Source organism: Aptenodytes patagonicus, chromosome 2, assembly GCF_965638725.1.
Source record: "Aptenodytes patagonicus chromosome 2, bAptPat1.pri.cur, whole genome shotgun sequence".
In the NCBI taxonomy this organism is placed as follows: domain Eukaryota; kingdom Metazoa; phylum Chordata; class Aves; order Sphenisciformes; family Spheniscidae; genus Aptenodytes; species Aptenodytes patagonicus.
The window spans coordinates 134,714,737-134,731,940 of NC_134950.1; the positions used below are offsets into that span (position 1 = coordinate 134,714,737).

General features: G+C 43.8%; 2 protein-coding genes across 11 annotated transcripts in view; one reads left to right on the forward strand and one right to left on the reverse strand.

Annotated features, from left to right (window-relative positions):
- On the reverse strand, positions 1–14,740 carry CBX3 (chromobox 3). Of its 4 annotated transcripts, XM_076331306.1 has the most exons (6): positions 13,785–13,885; positions 12,052–12,102; positions 8,066–8,208; positions 6,318–6,483; positions 4,834–4,928; positions 1–3,243 (listed from the first exon to the last, which is right to left on the reverse strand). In XM_076331306.1, the coding sequence occupies exons 2-6, from the start codon at positions 12,073–12,075 to the stop codon at positions 3,117–3,119; spliced, it is 555 nt and encodes a 184-aa protein (XP_076187421.1). In that variant the 5' UTR covers positions 12,076–12,102; positions 13,785–13,885; the 3' UTR covers positions 1–3,116. The 4 variants fall into 4 exon arrangements, with proteins under 4 accessions (XP_076187421.1, XP_076187423.1, XP_076187422.1 ...); XM_076331308.1 differs by lacking the exons at positions 12,052–12,102; positions 13,785–13,885 and adding an exon at positions 14,701–14,740; XM_076331307.1 differs by lacking the exon at positions 12,052–12,102.
- HNRNPA2B1 (heterogeneous nuclear ribonucleoprotein A2/B1) overlaps positions 13,998–17,204 on the forward strand; it is a 15,969-nt gene continuing 12,762 nt past the window's right edge. For 4 of the 7 annotated variants that reach the window (XR_012994718.1, XM_076331299.1, XM_076331298.1 and 1 more), the window contains exon 1: positions 13,998–14,182. Coding sequence is in view for 6 of the 7 variants with exons in the window: in XM_076331299.1 (XP_076187414.1) it covers positions 14,153–14,182 (30 nt within the window). In the remaining variant the exon portion in view is untranslated. Of the gene's footprint in view, positions 14,183–15,393; positions 15,708–17,204 lie in introns of those variants that run through there. The other 3 variants (XM_076331300.1, XM_076331304.1, XM_076331301.1) reach the window with 2 other exon arrangements.

The window sequence follows — 17,204 nt, forward strand, 5'->3', positions numbered from 1 at the left end:
TAACTACAGAAGATATCTCATTTATTTAATCAGTTAATTTTAATAACATTTGTTAACTTTTTGCATATGTATGCAGCACATTCAGCATTTTACAGAACTCGTAACTTTAAAGTGTTGCATTTCATTACTATCAAAATGCAGTTTGACACAAAGTGAGGAGAAAAAAAAAAAGGAAACAAATACCACTCAGCATTTCTACCGTCATAATGTAAAAAACTTGAAATCTAAGTAATTGTCTAACAAGCTGTAAAGTTGTTTAAATGTGAATACAGTGCACTTTTACGGATAGTCAGAAGGAAGAACCAAATATAATGTAAAAGCTGTATCTAGTTGCAAATCTCTATTTTAAGGGTTACAAATTAAGGAGAATCAACCTTTCAACAAAAATCTATGTCTACCACTTACAATAACTGATAATTTAAATCAACTGTTTAGCCTGTTATTGCTTCAAATCAGCAACTTCATATAAGCTTGATATCCACACTTGAAACAAAGTATAGAAACTGCGAAGTTTCAGACAATAAAACACAAACTGTAGAGTAACAGTTTTAACTCTTTAAAAAAGCACTCCATACTGAAGAAGCAGGCGGGAGAACACAAGCTGCTTTGGAATTCTTGTTTAGCCGGCATATTTCTCAAGCTACTGGGTAAAAAACCAAGGGTTTCAGCATCCTACATACTAGGTGCATAAATACTCCTATTATAGGCCCCAAAGAATTAAGCCATTATTGTGGTTTAACCTGGCAGGCAGCTAAACACCACACAGCTGTTTGCTCACACCCCCCCCCCCCCAGTGGGATGGGGGAAGAGAATCGGAAAAAAGGTAAAACTCATGGGTTGAGATAAAGACAATTTAATAGGACAGAAAAGGAAGGGAAAATAATAAAAATGGTAAAAGAATATACAAAACAAGTGATGCACAATGCAATTGGTCACCACCTGCTGACTGATGCCCAGCAATTCCTGAGCAGTGGCCGCACCCCCGCCTAACTCCCCCGTTTTTTGTTCAGCATGACGTCATATAATATGGAGCATCCCTTTGGTCAGCTGGGGTCAGCTGTCCTGGCTGTGTCCCCTCCCAGCTTCTTGCACACCTCCAGCCTCCTCACTGGCATGGCAGTATGAGAAGCTGAAAGTCCTTGACTTAGTGTAAGCACTGCTCAGCAACAACTAAAACATCAGTGTGTTACCAACTTTGCTCTCATCCTGTATCTAAAACACAGCACTGTACCAGCTACTAGGAAAAAAATTAACTGTATCCCAGCCGAAACCAAGACAGCCATGAACTCTGTAGAAGACTTACACATATGACAAATTCAGGGTCATTTGTCTAAGGAACAGGCAAGAGAAACTAGCTAGGCTCTGAAATTATCATTACTCGGTGCAAGGGAACGCCCACACTAACAGGGATACCAGATTTTTCCTAGAGCCATAAATAGACAGCGACTGAATTCTGCCCAAACCCAATAATAAAAAATCTTGACAAGACAAAGCAGTTACACATAAAAGGGTAATTTAGCATCAGTTTAGCCACCCCAGTGTTTAACTATAATTAAGTGTTTTACAAGTTTTGATTCACAATGTAAATGGCTTTTGAAACTATGTGAGGACAAGTAGTTATAGTAATGATTTGTGAAACAGTATCAAAAGAACATCAAGCACAGACTAAATTCCTTCATCCGCTCCTCAGCACACCATACGAGGGTTTCCAGGAATACCGTCTTTTTTTAAGCTTCTAAGAAAACATAGCTGGGCAATTTAACTGTCTCACCTAGGGCACTGACAGTAGCTTATTACAGGATTTTTTTTTTTTAGTCAAAACTCTAAATTAAGGGGAATTCTGAAACAAGCTTGGCCATTGACATATAGAGGCACAGATCAAGGCAAACTATACCATGGTAGTCAAAACACAAATAGAAGAAGGTGTATAGATGAAAGCAAGTCAAAAAAGGAATGGCAACTGAAGGAAGAATGGAAAAAGGCAACTTTCCTCCTCCTCCTGAGTTCCCCACCCCTTACTTCTGCCCTTCTGAAGGCATTCTGCAAGCAGCTGATTATAGGACTCATTTTAAAATTCAATCTGAAATGGAAACAAAATCTTTTGTTTAAAGTATATCACTTGGTATCTTCAGTAAAATATTCTACTTTAAAGGCAGAGCTAATTCCATCCGAAACACTGCTAGTTACAGTATAGCCTTGCATTAAGACCTGAAATTAAAGCAAAGGCTGATACTGTCAACACATGTCAAATATTTCCTAGTACGTCTGCAGAGACCACTCGGCCTTGTGACCATACAACCATACCATAGCAGTACGGTTGCTATCTGTGACTTAAACAAGTACCCAAAGCACATTCATTTCACAGGCCCATCCCGACTGAAAAAAAGTATGCCTCAGGCATTGTTCACAAAAAAATACAAAGAATCAAAGCCTGGTATTTGTCTCGTATTGTGATTACAGAGTAACAATGGGGTCATATTAATTAATCAATCTACCCCCAAAAAACAACTTACAGTTAAATATATTATGAATTGAGAGCTTAACATATCAAAAGTTCAGAAATATCATACCGCTTCAAAAGAGTCACAGCCTATCAGTATAAAGGAAGAATATAAAACTATTTTATTGACCACTGTTCACCAGTATTTACAATAAAGTAAACAATATACAGTCTGATAACATTCAAATTACTACAAAGTTAGTTTTCGCCTGGTCTTCTTGGGACCAAGTGACCCCAAATACTAAAAAGAATGATTCTACAGGTTTAAAGGGCTAGGTTTGGGTAAAGAAGATACATGCACATCAATAGTATAGAAGACTACAAAACATCCGTGAGTTTGTTTAGACATTCATTATGATTCTGTAATAACTATGGAAGTTTATGAATGTTTTATAAAAGCTTTTACCTAATATGGAGGAAGTAGTAGTATCAAATGCTCTCTTGTGATAAATGAAACAAGTTGCAGAAAGCTTTTATTTACTTGCTGTTGATGCAAAACGTACTACTTCAAAAAAATATCAAATTTGATTCTTGTTAGAATGTATGCTTCTCACATTGCTAATAAATCAAATTTCAGGTTTTAATATTCATATATATAAAAAAGCAACGCAAACAATTATTGTGCTTCATCTTCTGGGCATGAATGCCAAGTTAGTCGCTCTTCATAAAAAGCGATTACGATCTGAGGACACTTCACGTTAGCTTCTTTGGCCAGGACCAGATCTGCCTCATCAGAGTCTTTCCTGGTGTAGAAGAGAGTGGGATTTAAGAAAATGCATGATCATTAATTCAGTAAATTTAGCAGCTCTTGACAGGTCATAAGTTCTGAAAAGAATGTCAGCTAGAAATCAGTTTTCAGTATACCTTTCACTATAGCTACCAAGCATTTCCATGCTAATGGCAAGGTTTCACAGCTGTATCTTCCTTCCCTTCCCATGTTTTTTTCTGTTTGAAAGGAAAACGCTATTCAAAGGGGAACCATTTATACAGTTACCTACTGCAGTATGTAATGAAAGAAGTAAAACTTTGCTAATTTTGTGTTTTAAAGCATAATCAAATCTTCAAAGTGAGACTTAAAAATCAATAGCATCAGTCTTAAGAGGTGGTACTTACATCCAAATTGTATTTACTGTTTATGCAAGTAACTTGCTATATTTCATACCGCTATTCTTGATACTGTCTTGGGGTAATAAAACAAACTTCCAGTCTGACATGCTTCAGATTCCATTTTAAAGTGTATGCTGCCTTTACAAGTCAGTTTTATGCATACATATTCATGTATATGTTTGTTGCCTACAATCATTTATGGAAAAACTAATCAACTGCAACTGAACTAAACAAAAAAGCACTTTTTTTTTGTACGTTTCCTTTGTGTTTGATTTTGCCAATTATCACTACAGAAATTCAAATAGTCACGATCTGTATTTTGCAACTCTTCTAAGTTTCACATAAAATTTACAGAGAATTTGAAAAGGCAGAAGGGAGACAGAATCTTCCAAAGCACTAATGTTCAGCAGTCCAGGCACATCACATGACAAATCATTTCTCTGGAGACCACTCAGTTTGACTCCATTCAGAAAATTATGCCCTTCTCGAAGGCTGTGGAAAGCTATCATTCTTCTCATCCCAACACCGTAAGAAATCTGACCCCCAGCAAACGTTAATTCAATCTCTTGTATTCTCAACACTGGAAAAACAATTTAATTTTATCCTACTTGTTCACTAAGGAGACACAAGAAGTCTTCCGTCAACACTGTAGCTAAACGAAGCTGGTCTCCCTCTAGCCTCCCAACGATGCAAACTCCCCCCATCACTCTCCACTCTTACTAGTCCATAATGATAAACCTCTCCTTCATATTGTTTGTTCTCCAACTCAACCTCAGCTTCCTCCACTAGTTCCTTCCAATTCTCTATCCACTTGGTTGCATGCAGAACAGCTGGCACTTGGGTTGGTTAAAAGGTTGGCTATCCAGCAGCTGGCTTCTGCTTATTGAAACGTGTGAAGCTGGAGTTCTGCCTACTGTTCCCTCAGCAAGAACACCACCGAGATCCAGCTTTTCCGTACAAATAACAATTTTTCTGTATTTTATCAGAATTTACCTTTCAAATTTCTACTTCTGTAAAACTGAACCAATAGAACCTAGTTATTTTCATTTTGGAAGGAAGAGAGAATTAAGTGCTAACTGATCATACAAGCTTTGTTTTTCTAAGAATACAAGGTTAATAAGGAGATCACCAGCTGTCTTACTCCTGAAATGAAGTTGCCTTATTAGCCTAAGTGCAACTGCCTGCCCTCCCTCAATATAGACCAGAACTGTGGATGTAAGACTTACCATTTCATGAGGAACATAAGCTCTCCACTGCTATCCGTAGCCCCAATTATCCGCTCAGGATCAAGACCCCTTGCAAACCCTCTTGGTTTATCAACCTATTGAGTAAGTTAGAAGATTGTTATCTAGTTTTAAGATAAAATTCTATTTCGGCATTAGAGCTAGATACATGCATTCTTGTGTGTGTGTATATATATGTGTATATCAGAACAAAAAACATAGCCTTACATAATTATAAAAGCTGTAATTACATATAATTGTTTGAGGAGTACATTTTTTTTTTTTCCTGACTAATATTCAAGCCAAGTCATTCAGATGTAGATTAACAATGGAGGAATTTTACATCAATGTTTCTAGCATTTATTTCTGAAAACTCAATAGATGAAACAAGTGATCTAAAAATCCTTATAGTAGATAAACAAACAAGCATGGCCAGTAAAAGCAACAAAAGAGGCAAAGCAAAAATGCACTCCTGGAATTGGGAAAAACACATCCTTTTCAGCAAAACAACAGCCTTGGGTTGGCTTAAGCCAACCATGAAACTGCACCCTTGGGGAATACCTCAACTCTTCTCAGCTCACTGAGATCGTGCTGGTGGTAAGGAATATCACGACTATTTCCTGTATTAATTCCTCTAGTTTCACAATATCCTTTTTGAGACAGTGGCCACTACTGTACCAGATGAAGACACACAATTGACTTTATACAGAAACCAAAATATTCTTTGTATTGTTCATGAACTAGTCCTTTTGATGCCTTCCAACTTTTTTGACAGTAACCACACATCCAACAGCTGTCTTCAGTAAACCACTGACATTGCCAACCAGCTTCGTTTCAAATTGCTAGTTTGAAAGTTTACAGAGAAAAATGTGAACTACTGAGCACATTATTATATGCGCGTTATTTTGTACTTATCAGCACTAAATTTGTCATGTTGTTCGTTCATTTAAACTGTAGGAGAAACCCAGACCTTTAAGAAAAGGTAGGCTTTCTTCAGTCGCCCTTTCTACTCCCTCTCCACCATCATGTCTGGTCCTAATCTAACTACCTGGCCTCCACATTTTGCCATCTTGCCGCTCACCTATTTAAAACCATATACTAAATATGAAAGCCAAAACAGAACTTAATCTTTGTTCCATTCATGAACCTTTTGCTCTAATACAAACTAACCACTTCATATCACTCGTAAATAACTCTTATACCAGTCTTACTTTCAATTATTCAGTAAGCATCATGGGACAATGCAAGAACTTTTAGTCATCATGTCAATCAATGATTTTTTACCCACCATTTGGGTAGTCTCATTAACCACCATGAATGACTACCCTTTTCAAACCACAGTTCCACGTGTTGTGTGATTTTTACAGTTTTAAACCCATGTTTGGTCTCATTCTCAAAGTCACAACAGGATTTTGGGAGGGATGGGGATGGAGCGGTAAGGAAGAGACACAGGAAAAACAAAGCTTAGCACATGAACATATACTTACAGAATCACGCTTTTTCTTTGATTTACTATCATCAGATTCACTATCTGACAAAGATTTTCTTTTGGCACCATCTGTTTTTTCTTTACCAGCTTTCTGAGAGTTCAGAAAAGCTTCGATTAGCTCTGGACAATCTAAGTTTTCTTCAGGTTCCCATGTGTTGTCAGCACTGAAACATACACACATTTATGTAAAACTAGGAAAAGAAGAAAAACGTAAAACTAGCCACATGGCTCACCTTAAGCAAGTTAATCTTTTTCTCATTATGTAAGGCAGGTTTCTTAAACCTAAGGATGCTTACCTTGCCGTCTTTAGTAACCTTCATGTACTGCATTTGATTACTGAAAGAAGTATGCTCTGCTACTGTTGAAAAACAATGTTCTTAAACTGGAGATACAAAATAAGCAGCTCTATTAACTCCTATGATCTGGGTGGGATCACAGGAGTTAAAACAAGCAATCCCCACTCTACCAAAACCTACCTGTTCGTTTAAACTGACTCCCTTCCCTGGTTCCTCTAAAGACTGTCCATGCAAACCAACCGTATGATGTGAGCACTAAGAGTTACAGAGAACAGAATGTACACAACACTCACTACAAACAGTGTAAGTATATATGTCTAAGCTTCTGTTCACGAGGAATGCTCTCAAAAGTTGTCTCACAGCACTGAGATCAACTATACCTAGAACTATCTCCCTCCTGCAGTTGACTACAGGAGGGAACAAAGGTTCCACGTCCAGAGCTGCACAGTGCAAATGTTCCAGTGAGTGTATTTTGTTAACTAAAATTTTAAGAAGTCCATGAATATTCCCTACAACAACTAAGTACCTAATCAGGAGTCCTCATGCACAAATACTGCCACAGTGCTACTGCACAAGCAGGATGCCTACAAATTATTTTCAGTTACTAAAACATATTTTTACAACTTCAAATCAGACCCTCGAATACTAAATACATTATGTTTTGTGTTTATGCACTTATCACTACACAAATTTCAGGTGCTAGAATGCAGAATGTTGCAATGCAATCACTTTGGGAGGTATGCAACAATAACATGACTGCGTATGTAACTACTTATGTTCAAATGTTAGGTGCATTACCTTTTTTCAGCTAGTAAAGTAGTCTGCCAGAAAGTGTCATGGGAGTGAGAGAGGAGGCACAACTATGTGCTTTCTTTAACAATCAACTTTTTAAGTCCACTGTAAGGTTTTGTTGTGCTTCTGTAAGTCCTGGGAAAGAGACTCCAAAGATACCTTTCGGGTATGCCTAATGAAGGCAACCATGCCACAGAATTCCTTATGCAAATTAATCTAATTTGAGAGCAGTTCAGAAAAGTGACTAATAAGCAAACTATCTGCTTCAAATTCATCGCTTCAGAGCTGCCTACAGTTCAAATCCCTGCAAAATTTCTTACTCAGAAGTAACATTCATTCCACCACATACGTAACAACTGTCAGTCTAGCTTACCTTGATAGATACTGACACAAGCTAAATCAAAGAACAGTGGTAAAAGAATGATCACTAAGGACTTGGTAAAAGTCTTGGAACGTTTTATGTAGCACAAACACTAAGCTACGTATCTTCTGTTTTATTTTCATACTTGACTGCCCCGCTTGAATATGCATTTATGGATGTCCTTCCCTTGAAGTTCTTTAAAATGTATCCCCATCATCCAATCCCCTCTCTGCATAGTTATTTCAAATAAATGGTATTTAGCATTCTATCAGAAAAAAATAATAGGTAATGCCTTACTCTGTAAATCCTTTCCACTTCAAGTAGTATTCCACCTTTCCATTTACAACACGTCTGTCCAGGACTTTCTCCACAACAAATTCTTCAGGCTCTGCCTCTTCAACTTTTTTACCTTTGCCATTCTGTTTCTTTCCCATTTTGTGCTACAAAAGAAATTCAGAATGACATTATTCATTCTTTTGCTTTACACAGTTACTTCACTGGCCAAATCCAACTTCGCTCAGTAAACAGCAAAGAATCATGTACTTATTCACACTAAAGCCAGAAGCTCAGACTCCTTTTACGTTAGTGCATGTGGTCAGGTAACCTGAGCAAGACATGTTAAAGTTTTGGGTTTTTTCGGTTGCTTAATGAGATACCCAACACCAGTTTTTAAAAAGGTGAAATATTTTTGTCCATACACTCAGTGCCTCCACTCCCCTTATAAATTTAATTCTCAGTGCTACATGCTCAAAAATTTATGAAGCTTCTAAGAGTTAACTCTATGCCTGTGAAAAGGCAGAGGGCACGAAACAGCATAAGGCAGAAGTAAAGAAAAGTAATAAGGGAACTGTGAAAATGCATAAAATAGAAAAGGGATGCTACACAAAAAAAGGTGGTTACTACCTTTTCCAAAAAAAAAAAGGAGAAGCTGATGGGAGCAAAGTTTATGATGTATTGCTACAATAAGCAAAATACTCAACAGTAACCTGTAACTATTGAACAGGATGCATGCTAGGAGCATTCCATTATTGCAGTCCCTTCTCATTATTCTTAGCCACGCACCGATGTAACTTACATTCAAACAGATGTCACAAAGGTGCAAAAATTTAAGACAGCTACGCTTAAGTGCAGCACTTAACACGTAAATGAAATTTTGCTAACTTAAAAAACTTTAAAAGTGTTTTAAGTTTACATTCGATACTTCAAATAGTATTCTTTAAGTTCTTAAAATAAATATTACATCCACATCATCCTCAAGGCATTCCCAGTTTAATAAGGCACTATTAAATAGTAATAGAAGGACACATTTCAGAATTTCCTTGTTTGTAATCTTAAAAAGGCCGGAACAAGCCTATCATGTTGTCATATCACATTTCTGGAGCACTAGCAGACCCAAAGCAGTTTGCTTGCCATTTTGGACCGCACCTTGTAAGGAAATTGTTGAAGTGGCAGCCATAAACTAATGGGAGCAGTATTAAGCTCCTAAAACATATAGTCATGCAGCACCCTAAATCAAAGCGGACAGAACTAATTCCTCACTAATGCACTTCCTATAGAACAGAAAACAGACAAGCAAAAATCACAGAGCACCTCTATTTGCTTGATGGCCTTTCTCTAGTCCTCTCTAGAATTAACACGTGTTAGTTTGAGAACACTGCGAAGCAATTTTGAAATTGTCAAATTTTTAGACTTTGTAGAATTTTCTCTTGATGTGGTAAAAAAAAAAAAAAAGTTAGACACAAGAAAAACTGTCATCTTTTTGTAAACTGAAGATTTGAAGCCAATTCTTTCTTTCCAAAGCCCTGTCTTTGTGCCCCTTGTTTTTCATAATTAATTTTCCCCTCCCTCCCCAAAACAGCTTTACTCTGGTTAGCAACCCATGAATTGAAGGTGCAAACAATGAAGACCAGGAAAAGTTTCAAGTTTCTCTTTCAAACAGCAAGTTTCTGTATATGATTATATCTCATGTGACATTTGTTTTGATTTGGAAGCATAGAACAGAGATTATCTAAAACGGAGCATTTATTTCCAATTAGATTTTAACTGCCAGCATATCCCAGGTGTATTTTGACCACAGCATTCATGTCTGAAAAGTGTCAACTTAAGCACACTGGCTTTTTTTGCCTCCACAGGAAAAAGAATGTAAGACTGAAATTGAAGGAAAATAAAAACATTAAGATGTCCAACTCTTCTATGAAGGCAGCTTCTTTCAAGAAATGGAAGTGTGAAAAAGAGAAACGGGTAGAGATGAGGAAAACGAACAAACAAAAAAGAAGCAGAGGGGGGGGGAAAACCAAAAGACACAGACTCACTATACCATAGTAATAACATTATAATTACTGGTGATGAGGCAAGCAGGCTACAAGTGGGGAACATCTCCATCTGTGTTCTCCGTTGGACTAAAATTCTTTGATTCAATGGAAGATTGTTTTCTGGTACTCTTTTCGGCTTCACTAATTCTTGTCACTTAAAGATAAACGTTTTGGATTTCTGTATTAAAGCAACAATTTTTTTTTTACTTTATAAGACTTCAGTATCTATATAATCTTCCACAGAAGAACATGAACATCATGGGGGTCTGTATTTTTTTCTTGAAGTGCAGTAAGAAATAATGAAATCAAGAGTATGTTGCTTTTTGTTTTAATTAGGTCTCATGTGCATCAGCACTGCTTTCCAAACTCTTGAGCCTTTCCAACCTATTAAAACAATACTTGATTGCAGAGCCTGCAGAAATGCCGAACATTTGTTAAAAACCTGTCCATTCTGAGATTACACAAGCCAAGGTAAATCTTGGCCCACAAGTGAATGTGGTACCTGACTGAAGTTAAAGGGTACTACATGTCCACTAGACCCCTGAAGCTCCCTTCTCTAGGGTTGCACGTTGTAAGCTGTAACTTGGGCATTCGACCACTGAATGCTCATCTATGGCTCATTTCCCTTTCTGCATTCAGAAGTCACATATGACAGATGCAGATGCTCTCCAGTGGATAATCACTCTTTCTTTGAGGGGCAAGATTAAAACGCTGATGTGACACTGTGGTGAAGGGTTTTAACATACAAGAGGTAACAAAATTGGAATTACAGTTTCAGAGCTACACTATCCCTTAATACATTTAGGTTTTGCATGCAAATACATAATGAAGCAGAATTAGTTATGGTTCCCATGGGAACCATAACTGATTTTCCTGACCTGTGCAGCAAAATTCTCAACAACATCAAAAGATTAAAAATACTGCATTCACAGATTCTTTCTGTGTCCTGAGGAACCCCTCCCCAGGCTGGCTAACTCCTTCTCTCACTCAAATTAGGGAAAAGTGGGCAATCAATTACTAACTGAAAGTTCAGACATTCACCTTGCTGAAATCTTTTAATATAGTTTGTTATCGTACAATATAAAGGAAGCACTCCATTGCACTTCTAAGCCAGGAGTTAATACAAGTTTTTAATATATCTCGATCTGGGTCAACCAGTAATCATTTCAGTAAATTTAAGAACAGGCCTTCTGAGTACATTACAAATCAGTTGTTCCGCTATCCAAATTTTTAATTGTACACGTGTATTTCTGCTTACTTCCCCGCCTCAACCTCAGAAGCATCTCACGCTATACTTCTTCAGTTCTGTCTTTCACAAAACTATGTATCATTATTAGTTGAATGGTAACCAGCAACCAACTGCCCTTAGAAGTCCATATTTTAATGTCAAGCAAAGCTTTACAGGACTTGAGATCCATGAATGCATCATTAAAATGGTCCAGGAGGGGTTGACATCTGATAATCTCTGCTCCTATGAAATTCAAAGAAACTGTTATTTGTTAAAAATCATTTCAAAAGGCATCTTAACTACGCCACATCATTTCCCAATAATACTATTTTTCATCTGTAAAGACTGCCTTTTCTCAGACAATTAGTTTTCCCCAAATACACTGGGAGAAATTAAATGAATACATGACTTGGATTTTTTTTTTTACATATATAATGAATTACATGGTGTGCTGAAAGGAGGCTAAAAAAATCCTTAGTGTTTTCTACTATAGTACACATGAAATAGTGCAGAGTCCTTTAATTTTTTTTTTCCCAACAAGTCTCTTTAGAAATGGCAGATTTATTAAAGCCAAAGACAATGTCCTTTCTAGTAGCCTTACTTTCTGGATCTGAAATTTTGGTCAGAATAATGCTGGGGAGGGGAGATGTGGATGTATCTTTTAAATGGAGATGCCAAGTTATAAGTTTGAAGAAAAATATGTTGATTAAATCCTTATATACTTTAGGTGTGCATGAACTTACCAATGTAGTTTTATTGGAGGCCATTTTTATTGCAGACTTGCAGAGCTTTTACTAGAAAAATGCATGACAATTAAAAGGAAGTTTACATTACTCAAAGAAAGGCATCCCAATACAAGCATGGTCCTTGTTCCAACCCCCATGTATTCACTGCATATAACATTTCTAATACGGATTAAATCCAGAACAAAAAGTAGGTTACTACTTTGTCCGGCATAACCCAGTAACGCACCATTATGCTAGCCAGGATAAATGACACTGACAAAGTGGTATATAGGGTTGAAAAAAGGTTTTTCCCAAGGCCTTCTAAGGCACAGAGGTGCTTCTAGGGAAAAGGGGGAGGACCATCAGGGATGCTTATTTCCTTAAACCCAATAGAACAAGAGTTCAGATTCTAGCAGTTAATCGAGATATACCTAGGTATATTAACTGCGAATCTGGTGGGGAGCAGCTACATATCTGCGGTGTAATAATGAGTCACCCATTACTCTTACATCATAGTAAATGTTTATAAACAACAAATATTTATCTTAACGCAACTATAACGTTGCCTTCCGATTCTCAAGTTTGCAAGAGTTAAGGTCCTAGAGCAATATTAACTCAGCTAAGCTGTACATACTACATATTTAACCTATGCAAGTGATGTTGAACACAATCCATCCCCTTTTCCATGTCATTTCTCATACTGGCCACCTCCTTAGACATGTATTGTCCCCGCCCCTGCAAACTATAGAACTGTTAGAATTCCCCATACGCCTGGGCAAGGCAAAAGAGAAAGTCCTTCAAGGCCAGAAAACCTCCCGGACTCAGCAATCCCACCCAATTCTCCCCTGAGACGGGAGGTGGATTTTGGCAGTCCCATAGGCGGTGGGGTAGGTGAGGTGGAAGGAGGGCAGGGACCAGGGCCCTAGCGCAGAGGGGCTTGTCTTGTCCCCGTTTCAAAGGCAGGAGGAAGGGGAAAAGAAACAACAGTAACAGTAATAATAATAAAAACCCTGTTCCACCCCCACCAGAAAATAAAGGCAGCCCTGCAGAGGCCTGCTGGGGGAGGCTGCGCCTCGGGCCTGTGGTGGGCGCACGTGAGGCCGGCGGGGACGCCCCGGGGGAGCTAACAGGACTGCCCCGGGCGGCGCGGGGCCGGCCCGCCGCCCCACAGCGAGGGCCGGGGGAGGGGGCCCGCCGCTCCCGCCCCAGGCAGCCGCCGCCGCCCGGCGGGCGCTGTGCGCCGCGCCCCCGCCGCCAGGGGCCCCTTCCACGCCGCCTCCCCCACCCCGCCACGTTTCCCCCGGGCCCAGCACACGCCGCCACCGCCGCCTCCCGGGGCAGGGACGCCCGGTCGCGGAGGCCGTCCCTCGGCGGTGGCGGGCTGGCTTTGTCTCCCGAGCGCGTCCGCCGCCGCGCGGGTGCCGCTGCCCCCGCCCCCCGGCGCAGCCCTCCTTCCCCGCGGCAAAGCCCGCTCGCTCCGGGGCCCTCCTCCCTCTCTCCCGCGCGGGCCGGGAGGCGCCGTGCAAGCGCCGGGGCCGCGGCCCCCCGGCAGCCCCGCTCCGCCCGTTACCGCCCGCCGCCATGGAAGCGGCGGCGTATTGACAGGGGGGAGGCGGGCGGGCTGCGCCCCGCATCTCCCCACGGCGGCCCGCAGGCGAGGCCCGCGCCGCGGGGCGCAGAGGGAAGGGGAGTGGGGGGGAAGGAGGCGGCTGGAGCGAGAGAAAGAGGGGGAGAGAGAGAAGGATACAGACTTCAATGGTGCCCAGCCGCTCGGGTCTCCCGTCTCCTCCTCGCTCTCGCCCTGCGCGCACTGAGCAGCGGCGGCAACAGCGACATCTGAGGGGGGTTGAGGCGGGGGGTGGGGGAAGGAAGGGAGGGAGGGAGGGGGTGGGGAGCGGCTGGGCGGCAGCGCGGCGCGGCGCAGGGCGGGCGCGGCGGCTGGCGGGGCTGGGCTGGCCGAGCACTGCGCGCCGGCGGCTGACGGGGCAGAGCGCACGACGCCGCCTACGCGCGAGCTGCAACCTCCTACCGTCGTCGCCGCCAGCACAGGAGGGGGGCCAAGACGTCTCTCCAACGGGGGGCTAGCGCAGGACCGCGTCAGGCGTCCAAAAGAAGGAAGATGCCTCGCGGCGACAGAGAAAGCGACTGGGTGAGCCGGGGGCGGCGGGCGGGGGAGCGGGCCCGCGGCGCCCGGTAACTGCAGCCGCCATGATGGCCGCCGCCATGAGGGCGCGTTGGGCCGGAGCGGACGCCGCCCGCCGTGGAGCGAGGCCCTCAGTCGGTGCGGGAGGGCGGCCCCGGCGAGCCCCGGGAGCGGGGAGGGCGGGCAGGGAGCGCCGGTGTGGGTTTGAAGCTCGTTGCGGCGTGGCCGAGGGGGCCGTTTGGAGCGCGGCCATTTCCCGCGTTGCGGCGGGGAGGCCTAGTCGTTAGCGAGGGTGCGGGGGGGAGGGAAGCGGGCTCGGAAAGCACCGGGGGGGAGCTCGAAAACTCTTTTATTAGTGGGGAGGGAGGTTCGAGTCGGCTGAGGAGGCTTCGCTGCGGGTGAGGAGCCGCGAGTGGATCCGTGCTGGCTTTCCCCGGGAGCTGGGGGAGGGGGGAAAAGAGGGGGCGGGAAGAAAGGAGCAGCTCCAGCGCCATTTCCCTGGTGCGCGGGGCGGCAGCACTCACCCTTTGTCGCGGTGCGTGCGGGGCCGCTGAAGAGAGAACAAGGGAGGGAGGGAGGGAGGGGAGGAAGGAAGAACAGAGTGCCGGAGCGGGCGGCGCGCCCGACGTCGGCGGTGCGGAGTAGAGTGGAGCAGGCTGCGGCGAAGTCCGCCTCCCTCCGCTGGCTCCTGGGCCCCCGCGATGTGTCGGCGCTGGCGCCAAAATCTGGGTAGTTATCACTTCCTCCTGCTCGGGCGGAGGGGCTTAGGCTGCCAGCAACGGGGGGAGATTTCGGGGGTGCGCTTCGCTCTGCTCCCGCCCGCTCCCTGCCAGTACCACAGGTGGCCGCACGGGGTGTGTGTGCGTGGGGGGGGGGCGCGATACGAGGCCGCCTTCGGCTAATTATAAGCCCTCGCTTTGAGGTTTGAGCCTTCGGGGGCCGTTCGGCAATTTCCGGAAAAAAAAGCGACACGGTGCCAGTCGTGATCGGGGCCGTTTCGGCTCTGCTCGGGGTATGTATTGGGAGCCTCTTCCGTTGTCGGAAATTGCCGAACGGGCTGGATAGTCGATGACGGCTGCGTCTTTTTCTCCGGAAATGGCCGAGCAGGTTCCGAGCGCCGTTGTTGTCTGCTTCGGCAAATTCCGGAAATTGCCGAAGCGAGTCGAATGGGCTTCCATTCCCGTTTCGGCTTTTTCCGGCGGCTGTCGAAGCGGATAAGCTCGACGACGACGGCTCCTTCGGCTCATTTCGGAGACGGCCATTACTGACGGAGTTGATGACTTTTTATTACGTGATAAAAACACGTAGGGGCGTTATACAGAACTGCTGCCCCTTTGGAGATATTTAAGCTCCAGATTCAAGGCTTTTTTTTTTTTTTTAAACGAAAACCTCGGAAGCGAGCCTGGGCTGGAGAAGGAGGGCGCTAGCACTACGTGGAGCTGAATTTCAAATTACGTAACAGTTAAGGCAGCCATTACTGATCAGTTGTACGGTACTCCCAAGCAGGAATACGTAAACCATGAAGAATATGGTACGTGAAAAGGGAAAATTCAGTTTGCTTTTAAGGAGGGTGGCACCTTTGGTTATGCGTACCGAGTGAATTTTTCCGGGTCCGGGCGTTACGAGTGGGGTTGAGCCCCTGTCAGCGCAGGTCTGGGTGCCGCTGCTGGCTCCCGGTCGGTGCGCTGCGAGTAGGGAGTTGGATGTCTTTCCGCGGAGGAAGCGTTAGCGGGGAGGAAGGTTCTGGAAGCGGCGGTTGGGGCTGGTGCGCAGCCGAGAGAGGAGGCGGAAGCTGCGGTAGCCGTGTATGGCGGGTGGCGAGTTCCTAAATCACTTGACGTACCCGTTAGCCGAGCTGCCGTTAAGGTGGCGCTGGAGGGGGACACACGGCTATGGAGGTCAGTCAGTGCGCGGTCCGGCGAGTCGCCTTTGCCCTGCGACCGGCCGGGGTGGCGCTGCTAGTAATGGCGGTAGCGAGGGGGAGGGGTAAAATGGCGGCGCCGAGATTCGGTTGTGCGTGAGGCTGTGAGGATCACTCCGAGGATGAGAAAGCGGGTAAGGCGGGAGGGCAGCTGTAGTCGTCTAATACTAGTCGTCTAATATCTGCGGGGGCGGAAAACAGCGCTTGCAAGCTCTTCTGGTACCGTGTGTGTAGGTGCACGCTAGAAGCGGTTTGCAGCACTTGGTTCCTGTTTAGCCTGAGGACCCGGGTGTTATTTATCTTTTTAATTTTTTTTTTTTTTTCCTCATCTGGGGCCGGTGCTTCCAGAAGTTCTTCCTTCCCGTTGCATCGCTGTCCCCGGAGGCGATGGCTGCTTCTGGGCGCCATTTTCCCCTTCTAGTTGCGGGGGCCCCTGTTTTCCTGATATCCGCCACATGGCGGAGCCGGCACGGTAACCGCTTCACTCCTGATAACTAACATAAGGCTGCGGGGAAGGGGGAGAACCGGGCTGCTGGATTGCAAAGCCCTGTAGAACGTATAGGGGCTAATGGGGCGCTTGGAGAGGGAGGGGAGAGTGAGCAGTGTCTTTCTAGTTTGGGACCGGTAAACCCAGCTTTTTATTACTTGGCAGGCCTAGCCGTAGTAGTTCAGAGATCCCACTTGCTTGTTTCTGTTAACCATTTTTGTTACTCGGGTTCTGATTCTGCACAAGTCTGTGGTCAGCTTGGAGTATTTGTGCACATATTATTGCTGTAAGAAACACATCTCCTTGCTCTGATGATGAATCTTCCAGTAAAGGCTGCGCATTTTCCAGTCCTTTGAAATGCTGCTGTAAGCCTGTGAAGGAAGGCTTAAAGTAAGCACTAATGAAGAGTCTACAGGGTTCATAAAGATTTCTTCTCACACTCCGTTCCTGCCACAGAGTGTACTATGGAAATCTTGAAAGAGATTTTTCTTCCAGCTTTTATATTGTGGGCCTCGGTGGGGGTGGATTGGGGGTGTGTGCATTTTTACCAAATGAGGATTTTCATCAAGATTCTGAGAGGGACTGGAGTGATAGTGATTTTTATCATACATTTTACAGCT